The 15028-nt window shown below is 52.5% G+C and overlaps 1 protein-coding gene across 1 annotated transcript in view; it reads right to left on the bottom strand.

Moving 5' to 3' along the window:
- Positions 1–158: 158 nt before the first annotated feature.
- fsip1 (fibrous sheath interacting protein 1) overlaps positions 159–15028 on the bottom strand; it is a 28609-nt gene continuing 13739 nt past the window's right edge. The window contains exons 4-5 of the mRNA XM_062470305.1: positions 9051–9194; positions 159–700 (exon numbers count right to left, since the gene is read on the bottom strand). Coding sequence (XP_062326289.1) covers positions 425–700; positions 9051–9194 — 420 coding nt within the window. The 3' untranslated portion in view covers positions 159–424. The remainder of the gene's footprint in view (positions 701–9050; positions 9195–15028) is intronic.

Here is a 15028-nt window from a genome sequence, read left to right on the forward strand (position 1 = left end):
TAAAAACCTTGAATCCAAAATCAAACTTAAAACTCTTAACTGTTTAGGCAGACTGGGGATCTTTGTCTTTGACAGTGTGACACCTCCAGGCAATAAGTCGCTTGGTGGTCTATCTGGGGACATGTGGTGGTCTGTTTGGGGCCATGTGCTGGTCTGTTTGGGGACATGTGGACTGGTTGCTGGCTTGTCGTGGTCTGTCTGGGGCCATGTGGACTGGTTGCTGGCTGGTGGTGGTCTATCTGGGGCCATGTGGTGGTCTGTCTGGGGCCATGTGGACTGGTTGCTGGCTGGTGGTGGTCTATCTGGGGCCATGTGGTGGTCTGTCTGGGGCCATGTGGACTGGTTGCTGGCTGGTGGTGGTCTATCTGGGGCCATGTGGTGGTCTGTCTGGGGCCATGTGGACTGGTTGCTGGCTGGTGGTGGTCTATCTGGGGCCATGTGGTGGTCTGTCTGGGGCCATGTGGACTGGTTGCTGGCTGGTGGTGGTCCCGGTGGTGTAGGCGTCTCTCAGAAGCTGTGACAGCAGCGTGTCAGAGAGCTGGGTCTGGCTGCCCAGCAGACTGTCAGCATCAGCGGAATCCCCCGGGGTGGTGTCTCCTGTTCTGCAGCCACTCCCCAGTGCACAGCTTCTGCTCTGGGCCTGCACACACTCCTCCAGCAGGGTCCTCAGCTGCTCCTCCAGCAGGCCTGGGGGCTCACTCTGCACACACACACACACACACACACACACACACACACACACACACACAATCAACAGGTGAAGTCATGGAATGGATGTTATTCCTCTATTATATTGTTATGGCACATAATATGGCATTTATCTGGTGCTTTCATCCAGAGCAGGCCAGTGTCGTGATCATAACAGGATGGATCCCCATGAACTGATGCTTTCGATATTATACGGATTTTTCTAGTTTCACCAGTAAAGACTAAACATCTTTAGAGCTCAGTATCAATGAAACCTGCTACTGTCTGTGGATGCTACTCTGCACAACTTTCCCCTGCAGACACATTTCAGAGAGACTTGTTTCCAATAACTCCACATGAAGCGCTGCTTCCCCTGCTGACCTGTGATTGCGTAGGTATTTCAGGATGATTAACTGCACATCCAGAAGTCCCCTGTGCTGAGCTGGACAGCACAGGCAGAAACACTTCCAGTTGCATACAACACTTCCAGTTGCATAAAAAACTTCCAGTTGGACACCAAGTTGTTTTCCAGCAGATAAGTCAGAGTCTTCCCAGAGCCTTATGGTAATGCAGGAGTTCAAGGAGACAAGTCATCTTGGAGAAATATAGGTTACCAGGATGACAGATTTCAAATGTCTATAAATGAGAGATATACCAGACAGTAACCCTAACCCTTTCTCATTTTGAATAAACTCCATAAATATATTTATCTATATTTATAACCCAAGCACCATTCATCTCTGACCTCCGGTGACCTCTACTTTAGTAGTGGTGGTTTCAGGTCTCGTGTAGAGAGACACACGTGTGTTCATCCACCCCACAGGGAAGTCAAACACATACACATCTCTTCTGGGCCCCCTCGGCCAAAACCATTACATCTTCTCAATCATCAGCCTTCTCTCTTTCTGAACACCCTCCGACACCACGACGCACTGCCTGTCAGGTGTCCCACTGTAACCCTGCAGAAGGCTTCTAGACGGCAGGCTTCAGGTCATGATGAGGTGGTGTGCTAGTACACTACTCACCTAGAGCTCCTGGGACAACCTGGGTCGTTCTGTCCCCACTGACAGGTCAAAGGTTAAAGATCCTCGGGTGACATTGAACTGAGTCTACCCCCTCCCTCCAGACCCTGCCTCCAGACGCTGCCTCCAGGAGCCTGCCTCCAGAAGCCTGCCTCCAGGAGCCTGCCTCCAGAGAGCCTGCCTCCAGAGAGCCTGCCTCCAGGAGCCTGCCTCCAGAAAGCCTGCCTCCAGGAGCCTGCCTCCAGAGAGCCTGCCTCCAGAGAGCCTGCCTCCAGAGAGCCTGCCTCCAGGAGCCTGCCTCCAGAGAGCCTGCCTCCAGAGAGCCTGCCTCCAGAGAGCCTGCCTCCAGAAAGCCTGCCTCCAGGAGCCTGCCTCCAGAGAGCCTGCCTCCAGAGAGCCTGCCTCCAGAGAGCCTGCCTCCAGGAGCCTGCCTCCAGGAGCCTGCCTCCAGACACTGCCTCCAGGAGCCTGCCTCCAGAGAGCCTGCCTCCAGAGAGCCTGCCTCCATAGAGCCTGCCTCCAGAAAGCCTGCCTCCAGGAGCCTGCCTCCAGAGAGCCTGCCTCCAGAGAGCCTGCCTCCAGAGAGCCTGCCTCCAGGAGCCTGCCTCCAGACGCTGCCTCCAGGAGCCTGCCTCCAGACGCTGCCCTCAGGAGCCTGCCTCCAGGAGCCTGCCTCCAGACGCTGCCCCCAGGAGCCTGCCTCCAGACGCTGCCTCCAGGAGCCTGCCTCCAGGAGCCTGCCTCCAGGAGCCTGCCTCCAGACGCTGCCTCCAGGAGCCTGCCTCCAGACGCTGCCCCCAGGAGCCTGCCTCCAGACGCTGCCTCCAGGAGCCTGCCTCCAGGAGCCTGCCTCCAGACACTGCCCCCAGGAGCCTGCCTCCAGGAGCCTGCCTCCAGGAGCCTGCCTCCAGGAGCCTGCCTCCAGGAGCCTGCCTCCAGAGAGCCTGCCTCCAGGAGCCTGCCTCCAGGAGCCTGCCTCCAGGGGCCTGAGAAGGGCCAGTGCACTGGATGTGTGCTGATAAGAACTGTGAGGGCATTAGACATACTTGACCTTCCGTACTTAACCAACTGTCTGGTTGGTGATTCAGAGGCTGCTGCTGGGGCCACGAGGACAGGATGGCAGTGTGAACAACTCTAAATGAGCCGTTCCTGCAACCTGACACCACCACCATAAAAACAATACAGAACAATTACAGGCATGTCAGGGCTTAGAGTGTTCATAAATTACGATTTTAAAAACGTGCCCCCATGGACATTCTATATTAATGACCATCGGTGACATAAACCAGCCCCATGTCCATACAGAGAGAAAAAGGGGGGGGGGGGGGTTGGAGGACAGGGGGTGAAGCTGGGGGGTTGGAGGACAGGGGGTGAAGCTGGGGGGTTGGAGGACAGGGGGGTGAGGCTGGGGGGTTGGAGGACAGGGGGGTGAGGCTGGGGGGTTGGAGGACAGGGGGGTGAAGCTGGGGGGTTGGAGGACAGGGGGTGAGGCTGGGGGGTTGGAGGACAGGGGGGTGAGGCTGGGGGGTTGGAGGACAGGGGGTGAAGCTGGGGGGTTGGAGGACAGGGGGGTGAGGCTGGGGGGTTGGAGGACAGGGGGTGAAGCTGGGGGGTTGGAGGACAGGGGGTGAGGCTGGGGGGTTGGAGGACAGGGGGTGAAGCTGGGGGGTTGGAGGACAGGGGGTGAAGCTGGGGGGTTGGAGGACAGGGGGTGAAGCTGGGGGGTTGGAGGACAGGGGGGTGAGGCTGGGGGGTTGGAGGACAGGGGGGTGAGGCTGGGGGGTTGGAGGACAGGGGGGTGAAGCTGGGGGGTTGGAGGACAGGGGGTGAGGCTGGGGGGTTGGAGGACAGGGGGGTGAGGCTGGGGGGTTGGAGGACAGGGGGTGAAGCTGGGGGGTTGGAGGACAGGGGGGTGAGGCTGGGGGGTTGGAGGACAGGGGGTGAAGCTGGGGGGTTGGAGGACAGGGGGTGAGGCTGGGGGGTTGGAGGACAGGGGGTGAAGCTGGGGGGTTGGAGGACAGGGGGTGAGGCTGGGGGGTTGGAGGACAGGGGGTGAAGCTGGGGGGTTGGAGGACAGGGGGTGAAGCTGGGGGGTTGGAGGACAGGGGGTGAAGCTGGGGGGTTGGAGGACAGGGGGTGAAGCTGGGGGGTTGGAGGACAGGGGGGTGAGGCTGGGGGGTTGGAGGACAGGGGGGTGAGGCTGGGGGGTTGGAGGACAGGGGGGTGAAGCTGGGGGGTTGGAGGACAGGGGGGTGAGGCTGGGGGGTTGGAGGACAGGGGGGTGAGGCTGGGGGGTTGGAGGACAGGGGGTGAAGCTGGGGGGTTGGAGGACAGGGGGGTGAGGCTGGGGGGTTGGAGGACAGGGGGTGAAGCTGGGGGGTTGGAGGACAGGGGGTGAGGCTGGGGGGTTGGAGGACAGGGGGTGAAGCTGGGGGGTTGGAGGACAGGGGGTGAAGCTGGGGGGTTGGAGGACAGGGGGTGAAGCTGGGGGGTTGGAGGACAGGGGGTGAGGCTGGGGGGTTGGAGGACAGGGGGTGAAGCTGGGGGGTTGGAGGACAGGGGGTGAGGCTGGGGGGTTGGAGGACAGGGGGGTGAAGCTGGGGGGTTGGAGGACAGGGGGGTGAGGCTGGGGGAGTCTCTGGTGTGTGTTCCCCTGTCTGTCACTGGACAGTAAGCTCTCCACAGCCTGTTCTCCTGAGCCACCGCCTGGGCCTCACTCCAGTTACAGCTGCCAGCAAACACAGAGGAAAGTGCTGTGTTGACAGGAAAGCCATCCAAAGGAAATGAGAGGTGAATTGTTTCAAAGAGCTGGCATGTTTGCAGACTGTACCCTCTTATAAAGGTAACCACTGAAACAGGAACCAGGCAGTTCAGCTTGGCTAGACACTGATAGAGCCGAGCTGGGTTATCAGACCGGGTGTTGGAGCGGAGCTGGGTTATCAGACCAGGTGTTGGAGCCGAGCTGGGTTATCAGACCGGGTGTTGGAGCAGAGCTGGGTTATCAGACCAGGTGTTGGAGCAGAGTTGAGTTATCAGACCAGGTGTTGGAGCGGAGCTGGGTTATCAGACCGGGTGTTGGAGCAGAGCTGGGTTATCAGACCAGGTGTTGGAGCGGAGCTGGGTTATCAGACCGGCAGTCTGAGAAGATGAAGTGGGAGTCCAGTGGGAAGCATGCTTACAAGCAGACTCCCAGCAACAGGAAGTAGAGCACCTTGTGGTCGGCTACCTGGCCTCAACAGCCTCGTCAAGAACATGTGAAATATGAGGCAGAGATGGCAAATCCATAGATCCTGCTGCAGACTGAGACTTCCACTGGAGCCACAAGGGCACGGCATCCTGATCTAGCTATACACTTTCAGTTTTATATCAGCAATGCCATTTATCACACTTGCGAATGAAGACTCTCATTTCCCACACTCATCGACATCACCTGACCTAGTTCAGGCTTTCAAGCTCCAGGAAGCAGGTCCTCTGGAGGAGGAGGAGTAATTCCTTCCTGAGAAGGATATCTTTGGAGATGAATCCATCAACATCTGCCAAAACATCCCATCACACCCATTAGAAACACACTAAAAAGTTCATGCCCACACACACACACCCCTCAGCCTAGATGACCTCACTGAGGGCTCACTGTTCTCCAGGCTGAGTTAGCAGGCTAGTTCCCCAGGCTGAGTTAGCAGGCTAGTTCCCCAGACTGAGTTAGCAGGCTAGTCACCAGGCTGAGTTAGCAGGCTAGTTCCCCAGGCTGAGTTAGCAGGCTAGTTCCCCAGACTGAGTTAGCAGGCTAGTCACCAGGCTGAGTTAGCAGGCTAGTTCACCAGGCTGAGTTAGCAGGCTAGTTCCCCAGACTGAGTTAGCAGGCTAGTCACCAGGCTGAGTTAGCAGGCTAGTTCACCAGGCTGAGTTAGCAGGCTAGTTCACCAGGCTGAGTTAGCAGGCTAGTTCACCAGGCTGAGTTAGCAGGCTAGTCACCAGGCTGAGTTAGCAGGCTAGTTCACCAGGCTGAGTTAGCAGGCTAGTTCACCAGGCTGAGTTAGTCCCAATAAAGTCTGTAGTGTCAGAAAAGTAAACAAGCTACTGCAGAGTAGGTATACTTCTCCAGTATGAAATCTAGACCCCACTCCTTGGCAGCAGCCCCCTAGCCGTCCTCCTGCCCTCATCCAGCCGGGGAAAGATTCCAGGAGGTGTAGCTCCCTCCCTCCCTGTCTCCCCACACGGCCCGAGCAGGGCTCTTTATTAAAGCCATCTGAGGTACCCGGCACCACATTCCCCCGGCCTTCCCTCCAGGATGGAGCTTCCTGGACAGGCCAGCGGGGAACAGTGTTAAAAAAGCAGGCTGGCAGAACAGAGGGGCTTGTGTGCAAAGAAAACCTGAATACTGAACATAACAGATTTAGTACAGTCCCAACATGGGGCCCAGAGAAATATGCAGGAGATGAAGAAGAAGATGTTGTGTTATATTTCCTTTCAGCCTAGCTCTACCTGCTCTGAACAGAAATGTTCCCCGTGTGTTCATGGCAGGCCTCTTCAGTCAGACTGTGCTGAAGGAACTCATCTGGACAGTGAAGAGGCTGGTATACTAGGTGTGGTGGCAGTAGGCTGAGTTTCTGAAACCCAGTCTACAGAGACAGACATGACTGATGATGTTGGAGTGCTAAAACGCTCAGCTCTTGCTGATGATGTTGGAGTGCTAAAACGCTCAGCTCTTGCTGATGATGTTGGAGTGCTAAAACGCTCAGCTCTTGCTGATGATGTTGGAGTGCTAAAACGCTCAGCTCCAGCTGATGATGTTGGAGTGCTAAAACGCTCAGCTCCAGCTGATGATGTTGGAGTGCTAAAACGCTCAGCTCCTGCTGATGATGTTGGAGTGCTAAAACGCTCAGCTCCAGCTGATGATGTTGGAGTGCTAAAACGCTCAGCTCCAGCTGATGATGTTGGAGTGCTAAAACGCTCAGCTCCAGCTGATGATGTTGGAGTGCTAAAACGCTCAGCTCCAGCTGATGATGTTGGAGTGCTAAAACGCTCAGCTCCAGCTGATGATGTTGGAGTGCTAAAACGCTCAGCTCCTGCTGATGATGTTGGAGTGCTAAAACGCTCAGCTCCTGCTGATGAAGGTACAGCGCCAACAGAAGGTTTGAGAGGTCAGGCTGTGTGCTGATGGGAATCCCAAGTACCAAACAGACTGACCTGTCTGAGCTCCTATAAGGTCCTCCCTTTTGAACAGATCTAATCTCTGTTTTAAATATGTGGAATAAAGCCAGGGGAGGTCAGACAATGAGAATGTGTCTGTGTTTACACGGCTCTCTCCTGTACCCACACACCATGAGGTATTATCAACACACAGGCTCTCTGAGGCTTACTGAGGCTTCCTGCCACAGTAAATTCCGTGTTTGTATAATATACATGGCGAATAAACCGAATTCTGATTCTGATTCTGATTCTCAAACCGTGTGCAGCTGGAGGAGAGAGGTGTTTCAGGGGAACAGGAAGAAGGAAGTGGCGGTGAGGGTCAGGGCAGATTCAGGTAAAAATATAAATGAGGTGAACAAAGTGTTGGGAATGTCAGAATAGGTGCATCTGCAGCACTTAATATGACTGATTAAATAAGAGATATTATACAAGCAGTCAGCGTTCCACCAGGACATCCATCACAGCGAGGAGCAGCAGGGGGTTTTCAGTCATAAATCTATGACCTAAACATAAACAGTTTAGTTTTACTAAGCCTTTTAACATTTCCCTGCTCCCCAAATTGTTGCATTCCAGGGAGTCAGACTAAACAGGGCTGGAGGAAGAAAAGCTCTCTGCCTCACAGCCTTAGAGGCCTCCTGCTATTCCAGCTAGTTTACAGCAGTTAGGAGCTTGCTGCCTCACAGCCTTAGAGGCCTCCTGCTATTCCAGCTAGTTTACAGCAGTTAGGAGCTCTCTGCCTCACAGCCTTAGAGGCCTCCTGCTATTCCAGCTAGTTTACAGCAGTTAGGGCTGATGTGGCAAGAAGATAGTTTTTCCATCCTTTTCAACTATTCAAAAAAAATAATGAATTACATTTCAGAATGGAATGTCTCTTGTGTATGAGCGTCACTTGGGAACACCAACAAGCTAAAGCAGTTTCATCCTGTTTAAAACTGCTCAGTCTACTAGTACGAGCCTCACACTGGAATGTCTCTTCAGAATGTCCCAGAGTCTATTTTAAGTCTGCAACACCAGAAGTTGTCTCAACCTAATTACCCTTGCAACAACAATTATTAAGGCTGGTGGTTTTGATGTTCAGTCATCTAAAAAAGGTTATCCACCAAAGGATTTTGCCTTCATTAGCGAACATAAATCGCATTTTGTTTCTCACTAACAAGCCCAAGAATAGGTCTCGACTTCATGGCAGTCTTTATGTTGGGGTGTGGTTGTTTAACCCTGGAACCTGATTCTGTTCATGCATACATCCAGCTGTGGTTCACCATGGCAATCCCTAACGTCAATCTATAAAAGACTAAATTGGGATCAAGACTGTTAAGCTATGTCACTAAACACTTTTGTTAAAACGCACATAGGATAAAGATAGCAATGAACCCCAGAAGGGTATTGTGTGAGGTCGTACAGTGACACAGCTAAATTACTTGGTGTTCTTAAGCTTTTTTTGCTGCACAATAAATTATAGCAGATAAAGAAATCAAATCAGCCTTTGTCTCAGAGACATTCTCGTGATAAGGTCTTTTAGCGACAGGGCTTTGAGATGCATGTTCGTTTTGTGGTTATAACTCTGCTGAGCATCCTGAACCTGCACCAGGCTCACAGGAGATGTGGAATGGGAGGGAAGAATGACAAGGGCCCGTTAAACTCCTTGGACGAAGGCCATCAACAGAGTTAACAAGGTCCCAATTGAAGTATGTGGAGTTTGTCCAGGACATTTAATTAAGGTTGTTAAACAACGTTGAGAGAACCTTAAATGTTCCACAGCAATCACAAAGTAATTGTTACCTTAAGTCTTTGGACCAGACTTTATTACAGGACAACAGTTTAGCCTGTAAAGAAGTGTTTAAGTGCTTGATTGTTTTCAGTGTTATATTTACTACAGTGACAAGAATGAGGTACTTTGTATGGTTGGTTTGTGTAGAGAGAGCATAACAGTCCATGTGAGTTGGTGTAAGTATTCTGTATGATGAATGCATGTGCCTTCCTCGTGTCAGTTTGTGAGAATGAGTGTTTAAGAATGAGTCAAGACTATGGTTATGCCTGTGTGTGTGAGTGGGTCTGTGTGTGAGAGAGTGTGTATGTGAGTGTAAGAGTGTGTGTGTGAGAGAGTGTGTATGTGAGTGTAAGAGTGTGTGTGTGTAGAAGCTTTGAACTCACAGTCCGCTCCTGGCCCTGGCCCAGGTTCTCCAGCTGCTGCTGGATCTGTTCAAGACGCCTCTCCTGGTCTCTGCGCTCCCTGATGTCCTGCAGGACCTTCTCTCCGGGCCGGGACCCCCTGCGCTCCCAGCCAGCCAGCCGCACCTGGAACACAACACAGCTATCATTCTCACAGCTAGAGGTCAGGTCTGACAGATGTCACTCCCATCAGCCGCATCAAGGCTGCCACACGGGGAGGAGTCCCCTCACAGAGAATCAGAGAGAAGTGTTTCATCACATGATCAGTCGTGTGCCATAACGATAACACATTAAAGTTGTCAAATTACATCCTGTTTTGTGCGCAGGGAGAAGCATGAGAGATGGAGAAAAAGCCTCAGAAGAGCTGGGAACCCACAGCTACCTCCTGGGGTCCAACAGGAATGACATCTTTATAGAGTCCACGTGCAAGTGAGGGGGCTCTCAGTACAGCACGACTCGTCCAAAGTAAACCATGAAAATGGGTCAGGAAAAGGGGGCGTCAGGACGCTGCGTCCTGGCTGCAGGATGCCTATCCCTCAGACGCTGCGTCCTGGCTGCATCATATAGTAGTACTAGACAGTGTCATATAGTAGTACTAGACAGTGTCATATAGTAGTACTAGACAGTGTCATATAGTAGTACTAGACAGTGTAATATAGTAGTACTAGACAGTGTAATATAGTAGTACTAGACAGTGTCATATAGTAGTACTAGACAGTGTCATATAGTAGTACTAGACAGTGTCATATAGTAGTACTAGACAGTGTAATATAGTAGTACTAGACAGTGTCATATAGTAGTACTAGACAGTGTAATATAGTAGTACTAGACAGTGTCATATAGTAGTACTAGACAGTGTCATATAGTAGTACTAGACAGTGTAATATAGTAGTACTAGACAGTGTAATATAGTAGTACTAGACAGTGTCATATAGTAGTACTAGACAGTGTCATATAGTAGTACTAGACAGTGTAATATAGTAGTACTAGACAGTGTAATATAGTAGTACTAGACAGTGTAATATAGTAGTACTAGACAGTGTAATATAGTAGTACCAGACAGTGTAATATATTAATACTATACAGTGTAATATACCAGATTTTCAGAAAAGGCACATCATTTCAACACTGGAAATGTAAGAATAAGTTGGAAAAAGGATTACACAAATAAGGGAAAGTGACCAAAACCTGACCTGGGCTCAGGTCGTAAACTGGCCTCTATAAATATAGTCTCAGAGGACAGCACAGCCGCAGCGCAGCAGTAATGTGGCTGTGGGAGGATGTTGCTGTCACACGGCTGTTTTGGTGACAAACCAGCCAGCTCTATGTGGCGGATGTCTCCCTCTCCCTTGGTCAGAAGGCTCTCCTATGGGTGAACTAATATTGCTAAATTGATGGATATTTCATAAAACTGCGACATGTTAAGTGAGACTCACTGTCTGGCAAATGGTAGGTTATAGGAAAAGGGGAATTGGAGAAGATTATTATGTATTGGGTTATTAAGTTCCTAAATCTGTTATGACACGTTTATGATTCTGTTTAATCTGAGCTGAGCTCTGACTATGAGAAGGGATCAGATTCATGGCCTTATTGGCTTGTGGAGGACCTGTCCACTCTTTTCCTCTAAACCAAACACTGGCAGGGTGTTCCTGATCTCTCTACACCGAATTAAGACGCATGGACACAGCAAGCCTGTGTGGCTGCAAGCCTTCCACCCCCAGAGTGAGAGAGCCTGTGTCGGCTTGTCTATCGGGCGACTATCTGAGGCAAGATGGCCATTATTAGAGACCTTCAGACAATTCCACTGACTCCATAAGCTGGACCAGGTTGGACCAGGACCAGGTTGGACCAGGACAGACCAGGTTGGACCAGGACCAGGTTGGACCAGGACAGACCAGGTTGGACCAGGACCAGGTTGGACCAGGACGGACCAGGTTGGACCAGGACCAGGTTGGACCATGCATTAGTGATGAGCCCATCGTACTGAACGAGGCAAAACCAGAAGTCTTGTGTAGTTTCCTGCCCATCTCTCACCACTAAGTACAGCTTCTAAAAAAGAGAAGATCACTGGCGGAGACTGTTTATTTCGTTTGGAAAAGACGGCTTATTTTGCTTTACTTTAAAGAATTACAAGAACTGTAGTCTGGAACTGAAATAAAATATATAGCCTAGACTTATTTTGGAGATAATGGAGGAGGTGATTATTTTGAATCACTCTGCCACAGCTATATGGACAACTTTCTTTTAAAACACTTGTCCGATTACAGCAACAGTTATTAACATACACACAGAAAATCAGTTCAACATTCCTCATCTTAATGAGAAATTCATAGCCAATGTACTTATATGGCCGCAGTTCTGGAGGGAGATGGACTTTAAACCACACTTTATTCTCCTTTTTGCCCTCATTCCTCTCACACCAGTGTATGTCATCGGACGGCTAATTCCTACCATGTATCTAGGGCTGACAGCCCAGTATGATCATTACAACAGCAGGCGTGCAGCCGTACACCACAAGTTCAACTGAGTTAATGCAATTGGCAGACATTTCATCTATATTAAGTAGTTTGTTGAAATGAGGACACTAAGGATCTGAAACATATCGACTGATGTTATGTTCCTACCAAGCAGGGAAAGTAAATCTCACTTACAGTATATACTTATTCATCACTTGTAAAACAACAGACGTTTTTTCCTTGACCTTAATAGACAACAGATACAACCTCCCTCTCTAGACAGCCTGTTTATTGCTGTTGGACAGGCTGTAATTGCAGCCTGCCCTGGACCCCTGGAGATCACAAGGCATGCGCTCCACCAGCAGACTCCGGCTGCCCTCCACCAGCAGACTCCGGCTGCCCTCCACCAGCAGAGCAGACTCCGGCTGCCCTCCACCAGCAGACTCCGGCTGCCCTCCACCAGCAGAGCAGACTCCGGCTGCCCTCCACCAGCAGACTCCGGCTGCCCTCCACCAGCAGACTCCGGCTGCCCTCCACCAGCAGACTCCGGCTGCCCTCCACCAGCAGACTCCGGCTGCCCTCCACCAGCAGACTCCGGCTGCCCTCCACCAGCAGAGCAGACTCCGGCTGCCCTCCACCAGCAGAGCAGACTCCGGCTGCCCTCCACCAGCAGAGCAGACTCCGGCTGCCCTCCACCAGCAGACTCCGGCTGCCCTCCACCAGCAGACTCCGGCTGCCCTCCACCAGCAGACTCCGGCTGCCCTCCACCAGCAGACTCCGGCTGCCCTCCACCAGCAGAGCAGACTCCGGCTGCCCTCCACCAGCAGACTCCGGCTGCCCTCCACCAGCAGACTCCGGCTGCCCTCCACCAGCAGAGCAGACTCCGGCTGCCCTCCACCAGCAGACTCCGGCTGCCCTCCACCAGCAGACTCCGGCTGCCCTCCACCAGCAGAGCAGACTCCGGCTGCCCTCCACCAGCAGACTCCGGCTGCCCTCCACCAGCAGACTCCGGCTGCCCTCCACCAGCAGACTCCGGCTGCCCTCCACCAGCAGACTCCGGCTGCCCTCCACCAGCAGACTCCGGCTGCCCTCCACCAGCAGACTCCGGCTGCCCTCCACCAGCAGACTCCGGCTGCCCTCCACCAGCAGACTCCGGCTGCCCTCCACCAGCAGACTCCGGCTGCGCTCCACCAGCAGACTCCGGCTGCGCTCCACCAGCAGACTCCGGCTGCCCTCCACCAGCAGACTCCGGCTGCCCTCCACCAGCAGACTCCGGCTGCGCTCCACCAGCAGACTCCGGCTGCGCTCCACCAGCAGACTCCGGCTGCGCTCCACCAGCAGACTCCGGCTGCCCTCCACCAGCAGACTCCGGCTGCGCTCCACCAGCAGACTCCGGCTGCCCTCCACCAGCAGACTCCGGCTGCGCTCCACCAGCAGACTCCGGCTGGGCTTTCTGAAGGTCGGCCAGCAGCTAGTCGCTGGCTCTCAACTCAGCCGCTACTTGACTTGCTGCTGAATACTTACTTCATATCTAGGTCAGATAGTTTGGGGAAGCCAAAATAATCAAGCCTTTGTTTTTCTACATAAGGGAATAATGTCAAATAGGATTATAGTTAACATGGAAATAATCAGATTGGTAATATTGTTTACATTAAGATATCAGAAACCTGCACTTGTCAACTCCCAGTCAATACAAACCCCATCAAGCAGCTTAACTCAGAAGATCATTATTGTTGCAGCACTTGATCCACTTCCAATCAGGGAGATCAAACTCAACTTCAATTTGGCCTTTACATGGTCATTTGTGTGTGAATGAGGATATATTACAGCAGAGAATATATTTACTCATTCTGTCATTTCTATTCTCTCTCAGTCATGTCCAGTATCCAGGGCTGGTACTGTTTCTGAGTTTGGCTGAAACAGAACTGGGTTAGTAAATATGACCTGGATAATCCAACGTACGTACCATCTGACAGGTGTAATCAACAAGGTGACCTTTAAGACGGTGATTACATTATTATTATTAAGTGTGGTGTATTAGCCCGGCTTCCAACAGGCTTTAACACACTGAGCCATCGTTGCTCAGGTCAACTGATTAACGTGCTTCTGAAGAAATCCACACTCCCATCTGGCCCAGCATCACCAGACTCTGTGCTACAACAGCTTCACTCTGGGCCCAGATTGTGGTCTGCAGTGTGAGGTGAGGTTAGAGGGTCTGCAGTGTGAGGAGAGATTAGAGGGTAGAGGGTCTGCAGTGTGAGGTGAGGTTAGAGGGTAGAGGGTCTGCAGTGTGAGGTGAGGTTAGAGGGTAGAGGGTCTGCAGTGTGAGGAGAGATTAGAGGGTAGAGGGTCTGCAGTGTGAGGTGAGGTTAGAGGGTAGAGGGTCTGCAGTGTGAGGTGAGGTTAGAGGGTCTGCAGTGTGAGGAGAGATTAGAGGGTAGAGGGTCTGCAGTGTGAGGTGAGGCTAGAGGGTCTGCAGTGTGAGGTGAGGCTAGAGGGTCTGCAGTGTGAGGAGAGATTAGAGGGTAGAGGGTCTGCAGTGTGAGGTGAGGCTAGAGGGTCTGCAGTGTGAGGAGAGATTAGAGGGTAGAGGGTCTGCAGTGTGAGGTGAGGCTAGAGGGTCTGCAGTGTGAGGTGAGGCTAGAGGGTCTGCAGTGTGAGGTGAGGCTAGAGGGTAGAGGGTCTGCAGTGTGAGGAGAGATTAGAGGGTAGAGGGTCTGCAGTGTGAGGTGAGGCTAGAGGGTCTGCAGTGTGAGGTGAGGCTAGAGGGTCTGCAGTGTGAGGAGAGATTAGAGGGTAGAGGGTCTGCAGTGTGAGGTGAGGCTAGAGGGTCTGCAGTGTGAGGAGAGATTAGAGGGTAGAGGGTCTGCAGTGTGAGGTGAGGCTAGAGGGTCTGCAGTGTGAGGTGAGGCTAGAGGGTCTGCAGTGTGAGGTGAGGGTAGAGGGTCTGCAGTGTGAGGAGAGATTAGAGGGTAGAGGGTCTGCAGTGTGAGGTGAGGCTAGAGGGTCTGCAGTGTGAGGTGAGGTTAGAGGGTAGAGGGTCTGCAGTGTGAGGAGAGATTAGAGGGTCTGCAGTGTGAGGAGAGATTAGAGGGTAGAGGGTCTGCAGTGTGAGGTGAGGTTAGAGGGTCTGCAGTGTGAGGAGAGATTAGAGGGTAGAGGGTCTGCAGTGTGAGGTGAGGCTAGAGGGTCTGCAGTGTGAGGATAGATTAGAGGGTAGAGGGTCTGCAGTGTGAGGTGAGGCTAGAGGGTCTGCAGTGTGAGGTGAGGCTAGAGGGTCTGCAGGGTGAGGTGAGGCTAGAGGGTCCGCAGCTAGAGGGCGCCACTGAGGCGAGCCCTGAGGGGAAGTTGCTCCAGCGAGGGTCCCGTCTGTCCTCCTTCTGCCAGCACCACAGCTGCATCCTTACTGGTCCAGATGCAGCAGATCCATCTCACAGACGGCAGCAATAACAACACAACTAATTAGGTCACGGTTGCACTTACGATCTCTCAGCTTGTTGTTTT

Source organism: Osmerus eperlanus, chromosome 9, assembly GCF_963692335.1.
Source record: "Osmerus eperlanus chromosome 9, fOsmEpe2.1, whole genome shotgun sequence".
Lineage (NCBI taxonomy): Eukaryota > Metazoa > Chordata > Actinopteri > Osmeriformes > Osmeridae > Osmerus > Osmerus eperlanus.